Source organism: Sinocyclocheilus anshuiensis, unplaced genomic scaffold, assembly GCF_001515605.1.
Source record: "Sinocyclocheilus anshuiensis isolate Anshui unplaced genomic scaffold, SAMN03320099.WGS_v1.1 scaffold773, whole genome shotgun sequence".
Classification (NCBI taxonomy): Eukaryota; Metazoa; Chordata; class Actinopteri; order Cypriniformes; family Cyprinidae; genus Sinocyclocheilus; species Sinocyclocheilus anshuiensis.
The window spans coordinates 778,733-789,781 of NW_015539930.1; the positions used below are offsets into that span (position 1 = coordinate 778,733).

An 11,049-nucleotide genomic window follows, 5' to 3' on the forward strand; every position below is an offset into this window, starting at 1 on the left:
ATAGTTCACCCAAAAGTGAAAATTCTGTCATCATTTACTGACCCTCAAGTTGTTCTTCTGTTGAACACAAAATATATTTTGAATAATGTATGTAACCAAACAGTTTCTGGTCCCCATTGACTTCCATAGTATTTCTTTCCATACTATGGAAGTCAACAGGGGCCAGTGCAACTGTTTGGAATTGTAATTTTTGGGTGAGCTATCCCTTTAAGTAGGACTTAAGGACATTTTTATATGTAAATACATAATTACTTCTATTGTCATTTATGGTGCACTAAAATATACTTTAAAGGGGTCATATGACGCGATTTAAATTTTTCCTTTCTCTTTGAAGTGTTACAAGCTCTTGGTGCATAAAGAAGATCTGTAAAGTTGCAAAGACTAAAGTCTCAAATCCAAAGAGATATTCTTTATAAAAGTTAAGAGTCAACCACATCTACCTAAAACGGCTCATTCTAACACGCCCCCACATGTCTACATCACAATGTGGGAAGATTTGCATAACGCCGCCCAAATGTTCACGCAAAGAAAGAAGGCGTAACTTTTATTCTCGCTGTAGTATTGTTGTTGCCGCCACCGCCATGTCGTGAAGGCGCTGTGTGTTTCGTTGTGAAAGCGAAACTACTTTGTTTGGCCTTCCAAAAGAGGACGATATCCACTTCGTCATGCCTGGAGCTGATCCCTGCTGGTCGCTGAGGAAATACATCAACTTCGCGCTGTGGATCGCCGGATCGGCTTTCACCGTCGACGAAGCGGAGTCCAGCCCGGGGTCGTCACATGTGGTTGCCACAAGCCCGCCGGCCACTCCTTCGACGAATCCGCCGGCCTCGCCGTTCTCAAGCCCGCCCGCCGCCGCTCACTCTAGCCCGCCGTATGCCTCGTTTATAATGGGTTTTCATGTTTTTGTCTCGTCGCTCCGGGACACGGCATCACAGTATGGTAAGAGGCGTAACATTTCTGTCACACGCTTGAGGTATTCGGCCAATCACAACGCACTGGATAGCTGGCCAATCACAGCACACCTCGCTTTTTCAGACCGATGAGCTTTGTAAAAATCGGCGCGTTTAAAAAAGGCGGGGCATAGAGGAGAAACAATAATGTACAGTATGTGGAAAATAATGTTTTTTTAACTTTAAACCGCATAAACACATTTCATTACACCAAATACACCAAATAATGTTCTTTTTAGCAACATCATATGACCCCTTTAATGTTGTTTCCATTGAAACCCATTTTTAAATATATATTTGTAATTACACATTTGTAATGATAAAGTTGCAATCAAATAGTACACTACAGTAAAAATTCTAAAGTACTTTACATGTGCTTTTGTATGTGTGTCAACATATTAAAATAAGTGTACTTTAAAGTGTTTAAAGCATGAAAACGACTATTAAAACATTATTTACAATGTTTAAGTAGAACCTTTAATTTGACATTATTACAAAGTTAACTTTTTAAAAGTATACTTATAGATGTTAAGAAAAATAGTCATGATACTGGACACTCTTTAAGTACACTTAAGTGGCCTATAATTCCAATAATATATTAGGCTATCTGCAAGTAGAGTTTTGTAAAAATGCACTTTGAATATTTTAACTACACTTCATGTGCACATTCATTATGATTTAGCACACTTCTTTTTCATTAGGGACCTGCCTCTGACTTTTTAAATGTGACCATGTGCTTGTATGGTGTATTCATCTAACACATTATCGTCCCACAGGGTTCACTAAGCCGCTGTCACTCAGAGTCAGTGAAAAAGCCATTGATACAGAAGGCAGAGGGCAGCTCTTTTACAATAGAGAGTGATGCACTACGAAAAGCAAAGCAGGATATCACAGTGGTGGTTTATGGTAGGAGTTGCTTTAACATTAAATTGTACCCGTTGTTCTGAAAAGTAAATATTGGCCCTAAAATGAGCTTGGGCACTGAAATCACTCTTACAAATGTATGAATTTCAATGCACAGATAGCCAAATATCAAAACAAGCAGAATCTGCAAAAAAAACAAAAAAAAAAACAGAAAGTGTCCAATTTTTTTGTGTTCATTTTAAACAGTATATTATTTTATTGTTTGAAACCCAGCACATCTGTTTTAATTTTTTTTGCTCAAGAAGTGTGTTTGGGCTGTCTTTAAATACAAATAAATTCTGCTTGGTTTGATATTATTATCTAATGTGGTGACATTCATACATTTTTAAATGTGACTTAAAGAAGTAGTTTACCTTAACATAAAAATGTGCAAAAAATGTACTCACCCTTGAGCCATCCAAGACGTAGATGAGTCATTAGAACAGATTTGGAGAAATTTAACATTACATCACTTGCTCTCCAATGGATCCTCTGCAATGAATGGGTGCCGTCAGAATGAGAAACATCACAATATTCCACACCACCCCATCAATCTTGTGATGTGAAAAGCTGTGTGTTTGTAATAAATAAATCCATTATTAAGGCGTTTTAATTTAAAGCTTTGCTTTCGGCTAAATTAAGAGTCCATAATCCATAACATTGCTTACTCCAGTGAAAAAGTCGTCTCATCTGAATCAAGAGAGAAATATGCACAGATCAAGCACTGTTCACAAGCAAAAACAATCCAAGAGATTCTAAACAAATACTGTAATATTTTTATCCGCTGTTTGGACTCTCATTGTGACGGCACCCATTCACTGCAGAGGATCCATTAGTGAGCAAGTGATGTAATGCTACATTTCTGTTCCAATGAAGAAACAAACTCATCTACAGCTTGAATGGCCCGAGGGTAAGTCAATTTTCAGCACATTTTCATTTTTGGGTGCTTTTTGGGACCACCAAACCACTTTAATTTACAGTGCCCTTGTTATACATATAACTTCTACTATATAGCAAACTTTGCATAATTAAACTACCATTCAACTACCCCTAAACCAAACCCTAACCCTGCAGTACAGTACGTGCATGCTGTTAATCAATATTACTCTGTATTTATTTGTGTAATTACACAGTAACAATGACATCTTAAAATTACTAAATTACTTTGTACAACTTCAAATTTAAGACCCTAGTGGATTTGATGCCATATGTGTTTTCTCTTAGCTATCAAGGACAGCTTATCTGGATCTGCTAGATACACTGTTCCAATTGTTGATACATCCAGTGCTGAGGATTCATCAGTCCAGCCGCTTTTGCCGACTACTGTCTCTCCATCATCTCATACTACTGATAAATCACTCAACTCTGTAACGCCCCCTGTCGCCTTGAGTCCTCTCTCCTGTGTCATTAGTCCTCTTGTGGGTGATGTTCTCTCTCCCTTTAAGATCAGCTGCTCAGTTGATCCATCTTTTTGCAGAGCTGGGTCCTGTATTTTTTGCTTCAAAACTGCCAGGGGTAAGACATGTGATTTATATTCTAAATTTGGTAAAATCAACCTATGTGTATAAGGGTTAACTTTGTGTACTTTTACCTATTTTGCAGATAATTATTTTTATTGTGGTGCCGAGCCCACAGTGGAGTTGCTTTACCTTCCTCTTGGGGATAAACATAACAACTACAGTCTGATGGTGGACATCACTGTTAAGAATGCAGCAGGTGTTACTGCTGACACTGCTGTAACCACTCGGGTTTGTAGTCGAGTTGATGTGTTTATGAGCATCTTTTCAAAAGCAAGTGAAAAAATACACACTTCAAAACAATTCAGCTGTATTAATTAGACAGATTGTTCATTCTCAGAAAGCTGTGCCACTTGTCCTTTAGAAATTGAATAAATCATTGCCAAATTTCAAGACATTATAGTTTCCCACTTCATGCCCAAAATACCAGATCTGTAACCACTACACAGTGAGCGAAGAGCATAGATGAATGAATATTCAGATAATCAACACATACTTGTTCTTCAATGACCAAATTGTAAAACTTTTCAAACTTTAAACAAGTTTGGAATCTATATACTAATTTATACTTGATCATATAAACAGACATCTAAGTAAATGTTGGTCGTTTTTTTTTTCTTCGTAATAAACCAAACATTATAAAATAAATAATTAAATATATAAGAATGTATGTGTAATGCCCCTGTGGACTGTTTGTTGTGGTTTCTTCCCTTTGTGTTGGTTTAGCCCGTCTAATCATTAGTTAATCACCGTCATTGTGCTCACCTGTCTGCCTCTAATTATTCACCCCATATTAGTTCCTGTCTGTCTGAGCATTGGTGTCGGTTATTGTTAATGTTACCCCGAGTGTGTGTCTCACCTACCTGAACCTGCCTTGTTGTGTCTACAATAAATGTCATTATTGGAATCCTTGTCGTCCTCGTCGTCCTGCCTGCCTCCACACACCCGTTTCCGTGACAGTATGACTTCCTTTTCAAAACATGTTTTGTGCCATATAATTATGGCAAAAGGAGAGCAAGTGTTGGAAACCATGTGTCAATGCTCAGCAATAATAAAACAATAATAAATAAATAAATAAAATATTAAAAATGTATGTAATTCAGTAAATTAAATAAATGCAAAATTTAGGTTCTAAACCCTACTTGTATATTTTTTCAACCAATTTCAGTCTTTTTTTAATGCATTTATATATAATTGTGATGAATAGTATCATTCAGTAATATCAGTACCAGGTTATGGAGACCATGGAACCATTTCCTAAGAATTAGTTAGACAGATAAAATGACAGACAAAAAGAATGACGGTCAAGATAGACAGAACAACAGAATTGTGGAAATAAAAATTGTTGTGCATCACATTCCAGGTAAAGGACACCAATAGTAATCACACAGTTGGAGATCTCCAGGCGCTGGTTTCCAACCAGGTGTCTCAGCTGCAGCAACAAGGTCGACTCACTGGGGCAGCGCTGGCACAGATGTTCCAGTCTGTGTCCGACAGACTGAATGATGCATTACCAGAAGGACAACATGACAGTGTCAAAAAAGAGGTAGTGCATAGGAATATGCACATTCAGAAATGTTTTATATACCCATCTTTTAAGCAAATATTCTTCTTCTAACTGAAGCTGAGGGAAGAGATGTTGCAGAGTTTGAGTGCTGCCACGAGTTCCTTCCCTCCAAAGAATCCAGCAGATGTGCAGATGAGTGCTAATGTGGTTTCAGGCCTTACCACACAGGGTCATGAGCTGACAGACACTGCTCAGGTACTTCTTTAACCATCCAGATGGTAGCAATACAGTGTTAGTAATACATCTCTCCTAACTCATGCATCCTGGCTACAGTTACAGGCTAGTTATCTGCTAACAAACCTCAGTAAGTCCTTGGTCTCCTTGACGCTTTCTGGCAAGGAGTTCTCTGAAAAGATACTGCAAGCATCCATGCCGATTATTGATGCTGCCAGTAACATCATCAAAGTTTCTTCCAGTACTTCTAAGCAGGTACAACACAACACTCAAGCCTTGCTCCATATTCTGATTCAAAACCATCATTCTTGACACTGTTTTCATTACTCTGTACTACAGAATGAGATCTCCAGTCATTTACTAAACACTGTGGACAATGTTCAGAGTGCCTTGTTGGCTGGGAAAAAGGTGAACCAGGAGCCCATCATACTCAGCTCTTCAGTTTTTGGTTTATATGTCAACAGGTAAACGAATAATGTTGGTAGGTCAAGGAATTTATTGTCTTAACTCATAAACATAAGACCCATTTTACTTCCATAATTTAACATATTTTGTATGTTGCAACTTTTTTTTGTATGTATGTCACAATGTAACATAGATTTGGATTTTTTTTTCCAAAACAAGATATTCTGTGAGACAAATGGGTCACGAAATGGTTGGATCGTGAAAAGTGATTTCTTTGTAACAGGTGGTTAGAGGGGATGAAAAAGCCATGAAATGGCTTGATAAATATTTTGTTTTAACACATTTTCTATTGAAACAGGAAGTCGGTATAGCCTATAACAGGGGTGCCAAACTCGGTCCTGGAGGGCCGGTGTCCTGCAGAGTTTAGCTCCAACCCCAATTAAACACACCTGAACCAGCTAATCAAGCACTTATACGCATAATAGAAACTTACCAGCAGGTGTGTTGAGGCAAGTTGGAGCTAAACTCTGCAGGACACCGGCCCTCCAGGACCGAGTTTGGGCACCCCTGTTACATCACGACTCGCAAAATCACAATTTACTACATGGTATTGCTAGTCAGAAACAGGTGCTAATTATATTTTATATGGGGTGAACATTCACATTCTAGAGACCATTTTCACAGGAGATAATTTGGTACATTTTACTGAAGAGAAAATTGCTAATTTTCAATATGTGGTAAAAGTTTATTTGTGCACAAGCATATAGACAGCCTCAAAACTGATTGGCATGAACTAAAAAGAGCAAACCTCAATTTTCTTTTAATAGGGTCTTTATTTTGCAGCCTAAGAAATAAAATGACTCATTCTGCTGTGCTCTTTCAGAATATCATCGGATGATCTTCAGAAACAGCCCTTTAACATTCAGAAGAACAGCTCTGCCAGTTTTATCCTCCCATCTCTGGGCTCTAATGTTCTGTCTCCAGATGAACCAGTAGATGTACGGGTGAGTTGAGTGACAATTTAATCTTTTTTCTCTTTTAGGAAGTCTAAAGTTGATGAGCCCATAATTTAGATTTTAGGTCAAATTTACATTTATTAGTTCAGCAGATGCTTTTATCCAAAGTGACTAACAAATGTGATTCATCCTGAGGAGGCAATAACACAAGAAGTGCATATAAAAAAAGTTTCAGACATTGTCTAGAACAGGGAGGGACATAAGAAATAGTAAAAGCATAGAATTTCTTTTAAAGAGTCAACATTAACAGGACACAGTTAAGTGCTCAAGGGAAATTTGTTTTTGCATTTTAACTGTTTCTTGAATATTATAAGAGGTTTGGTTGTGAAGATCATTCCAACACTAAGGAACAGTGAATGTTCGAGAAAGTGATTTTGTGCCTTTCTGTGATAGTACCACAAGGTTCCACTCACTCACTGACCTCAGGCTTCTAGAGGGAATGTAAAGAGGGAGTAGAGGTAAAAAGATGCCAAGTATCAGTGTCTTGAAACAGTAGCCAATGAAGAGAGATTAAGAGAAGTGTAACATTGGCTCTCTTGGGCTCATTGAAGACTGATTGTGCTGCTGCATTCTGTATCATCTATAGAGATTTGATTGTACATGTTGGACAACCAGCCAGAAGAGCATTGCAGTAGTTAGGAAGGGCCTGATCTTCAGAATGTTGTGCAGTACAAACCTGCATGACTGTATTACAACGTGGTCTTTGAAGCTCATCGAAGCTAACTAGTTAGTCATCAAAGGTTACTCCAAGGTTTCTGACTGATCTGGTTGAAATTATCGTCGAAATCTGGATGGTGAAATTGTGCTGAAATGTTGGAGTGGCTGGGAAGACAACTTCCCTCTTTGCTAGGTTGAGTTGTTCTTTCAGCCATGCTGAGATGTCTGCCAGACAGGCCAAGATCCACACAGCTACCGTGGAATCGTCTGGTTGTAATGAAAAGTAGAGTTGCATGTTATCTGCGTAATAGTAGTAGGAGAAACCTTTGGACACCTCTCCCACCTACTTGTGAGGTAAGATTCAAAAATTAGACTTCTGTAATACTAATTTTCTCTTGAACGTATCACAGATGACAAGTTTCAGGATAAATCCATTTTCACGGCATGAGGGCGAGCATATTAGTGGATCAGTGGGGTCTCTATCTCTCACCAAAATGAATGGCTCTGTGATTACAGTGGCAAACCTCACTGAGGAGATTGAGGTAAAAGGAGATTGTCAGCAATAAAGGCCAAAAGCTTGGCTACTGTAAACATAAAACATCCAGAACTTATTTTCTTCATTTCCTAGATTCTCTTACCAAGGACAGAGGTGGCAGAGGTTTACCAAACTCTTCTGGAACTGGCAAACTTCAGCACTGTCGTCATTAATGTGACTGCACCCAATATATCTCTGGTTTTCAAGTTAGACCCTTCAGAGGAGACACCTCTGCAGTTGCTCCTGGGTTTTCAGGACTACCCTAACGATACAAATTATGAAGCTCGGATCCAGCTACCTCAAGATGGCGACTCTGAAGGTTATTAACCAATATAAACAAATGAACAGAATTGAACACTTTTAGAAAGAGATTGAGACTTATTTTGTTATATTTGTGTGGTGCAGAGGAGAGGTACACTTGGGTGCTTAACCCTACGGAAATGACAATAGAAGTAGGCGTTTACTACCTTCTGGTGAGGCCTGTTGTTGGAGCAGGGGTGAATTCGACAAACACCTCAGTTTTCATCACAACCATTGCTGCTCACTGTTTGTATTGGGATGAGACAAAGGCCAATTGGAGTGGCGATGGCTGTAGGGTAAGTCGATCAATTAATGTCTTTTAAGGCCGTTCATGCTGACAGTTATTTTATTACTGCAATCATTATCCGTGTGAACGCTCCTTTAAACTGAATAAGCATGTAATTTATAGAGGATTTAATGGTTAGAGCCTTACCTTTTTTCAGGTTGGCCCTCGTACTACAACATTGGTTACTCAATGCCTATGTACCCATTTGACCTTTTTTGGAAGCTCTTTCTTCGTCATGCCCAACGTTGTTGATGTGTCCCGCACTGCTGAACTCTTTGCAACCTTCGTCAACAACCCAGTGGTGGTGTGTTTTGTAGGCGCCATCATCCTAGCTTACCTGTTGGTTGTGATGTGGGCACGAAGAAAGGATATTCAGGATGCAGTGAAGGTTTGCTTTTAGAAACCTGGTTCTCTTGAAAATCCAATTTGACACTTGTAATTCCTTATCTTGTTTGAATCAAAAAAGCAAAAAGATAAACTATAAATAAAATAAATAAAAACTACCTTGTTTACCTTTCATGGTAATCTCCCTACTTAAAGGTGAAGGTCACAGTACTTGAGGACAATGATCCCTTAGCTGAATATCGTTACTTGTTGAGTATCAATACAGGGCATCGTCGTGGGGCCTCCACCTCTTCTCAGGTAAGTGTCATCCAGCTTTAGTTCCAGCATTTTTTCAGGAACACTGTGCCATTCAGTATTAACACTGCCATAAAATCGCTCCAGGTGACAGTGACTCTACAGGGCACAGAAGGAGAGAGTGAACCTCATCATTTGACTGACCCTGAAAAACCAGTGTTTGAAAGGGGAGGACTGGACATGTACTTGCTGACCACCCCCTTCTCACTGGGAGAGCTACAAAGTATTAGGCTGTGGCATGACAATTCAGGACAGCATCCTGCTTGGTAAAATGAATAGAAATGTCACATAGTACTTTGTCAGATTTCTTGGAGGCATGTTGATTTTTGTCTATGTAATTTCATTACTTTCTGTATGTGACCCTCTGGAATTGTCACAGGTATGTTAACAAGGTAATGGTACAAGACCTGGAGACTGGGCAGAAGTGGCACTTCCTGTGCAACTCATGGTTGTCCGTTGACTTGGGAGAATGTACACTAGATAAAGTTTTCCCTGTAGCAACAGAGATGGACTTGAAAAGGTTTAGGTATGTAGCTGAGAGATTGTTGGGTAAGAAATAGATGTGTGGTACAAAATTATGGGTATTTTCTCATTAACGTTTAATTTATTGTCTTTAAACTTTACAGTAATTTGTTCTTCATGAAGACTGCAAAAGATTTCCGTGATGGTCACATCTGGTTCTCTGTAATCAGTCGTCCCCCAAGTAGCAATTTTACTCGAGTACAGCGTGTCTCCTGCTGTTTTTCGCTGCTGCTCTGCACCATGTTGACCAGTATCATGTTCTGGGGTATCCCATCAGACCCCTCAGAGCAGACCATGGACCTGGGTATGACAAATAAAACATTAATCTAACAGTATCTTACATCAACTTCACTTCAGCCCTTATCAGCAAAGTTGAACATGTCCATCCTTATTTAGTCGGTACATTCAGTCCATTATTATTCAGTCCGTACTACATGTGACTACAGGATACTGTACTCAAACATGGCTTGCTAAAGTCGCACTTGGGCACAGAATGACAATCACACTCCATGCCATTGGTTAGCTTTTTATCATACCACTAGAACACCATCGCATCACACCTGTTTAATATACTAGACAGCTCCATTGTTTGTAGTAGTTCAGTCATTAATGGTTAAAAAACGGACAATTTTTCAAAACGTGTGTTGCTTGAATCAAACATATGTACATTCATAATAATGTGATTTCTATCTTTGCATGGGCTACAGGTCAGATTGAGTTCACCTGGCAACAGGTCATGATTGGCATCCAGAGTTCCATTATCATGTTTCCTATCAATCTCCTCATTGTGAGCATCTTCAGAAATGCTCGTCCAAGAGAACAAAAGTCTGAATCATCTTCAAAGCAACAGTCAAAGATAGATCCCAAAAAGCCAGGCAAAATAGGGCGTGTATCTCCGAATCAGCCTCCACACAATAATCACAAGGAAATCACACCTGACACTGTGATAAAGGCAAGTCCTTCTCTAAGAGTTTGGCCCAGAATAGTTCAATTTCTCTGTCATAATGGATGTGGTATTATGACATTTTTTATAATATCTTTTCAGGACATCAAACGGATAGCACAGTCACTCTATAAGGTCATGAGAAGACCTGTTCCAAGGACAGAACTGGACTCCACCAAAACAGATATCAACAATCTGCTGTCACTGGTTGAAGAGATAATTCGTCAACACAATCGAGTTGGAAGTGAGTTTTACACGGACTCTTCTAAAAAGAAGCAAACTCTCGCAGCTTCCCTGGAGTGTGTAAATCTGAAAGGTGAGTCCATGGACATGGACAATTCAGAACTTCAAATTATCCCATCTCATACTTTAAAATAACCACTGGAACTTCTAGTTGGTTTGAAATTGATCTACCCGACTTCAGGGAGAAGTGTCCTTTGATGTTATATCCAGGATGGTGGAACGAAAGCAATGTTCCATTGGTTATTTTCAAGTGGAAGTGGGAGAATTTAAGTTCTAGTTGTCTTAAATGAGTATGACTGGAATGCTTTGAGGTCGGAAGTGGAAATTTTTAACTTGAGTATTCCCACCTCCAACTTTGAATTGAGAGCAGCATTTGATTATAAATACATAAT

At 39.0% G+C, this 11,049-nt stretch overlaps 1 protein-coding gene across 1 annotated transcript in view; it reads left to right on the top strand.

Annotated features, from left to right (window-relative positions):
• The window catches only part of pkd1l2a (polycystic kidney disease 1 like 2a), a 26,462-nt gene that overhangs the window by 9,375 nt on the left and 6,038 nt on the right, over positions 1-11,049 (top strand). Inside the window, exons 6-20 of the mRNA XM_016484006.1 lie at positions 4,734-4,916; positions 4,995-5,132; positions 5,211-5,366; positions 5,451-5,575; positions 6,400-6,520; positions 7,600-7,731; positions 7,818-8,043; positions 8,130-8,320; positions 8,468-8,698; positions 8,851-8,952; positions 9,037-9,215; positions 9,329-9,475; positions 9,576-9,775; positions 10,179-10,423; positions 10,517-10,730. Of these exons, the coding sequence (XP_016339492.1) occupies positions 4,734-4,916; positions 4,995-5,132; positions 5,211-5,366; positions 5,451-5,575; positions 6,400-6,520; positions 7,600-7,731; positions 7,818-8,043; positions 8,130-8,320; positions 8,468-8,698; positions 8,851-8,952; positions 9,037-9,215; positions 9,329-9,475; positions 9,576-9,775; positions 10,179-10,423; positions 10,517-10,730 (2,590 nt within the window). The remainder of the gene's footprint in view (positions 1-4,733; positions 4,917-4,994; positions 5,133-5,210; positions 5,367-5,450; positions 5,576-6,399; positions 6,521-7,599; positions 7,732-7,817; positions 8,044-8,129; positions 8,321-8,467; positions 8,699-8,850; positions 8,953-9,036; positions 9,216-9,328; positions 9,476-9,575; positions 9,776-10,178; positions 10,424-10,516; positions 10,731-11,049) is intronic.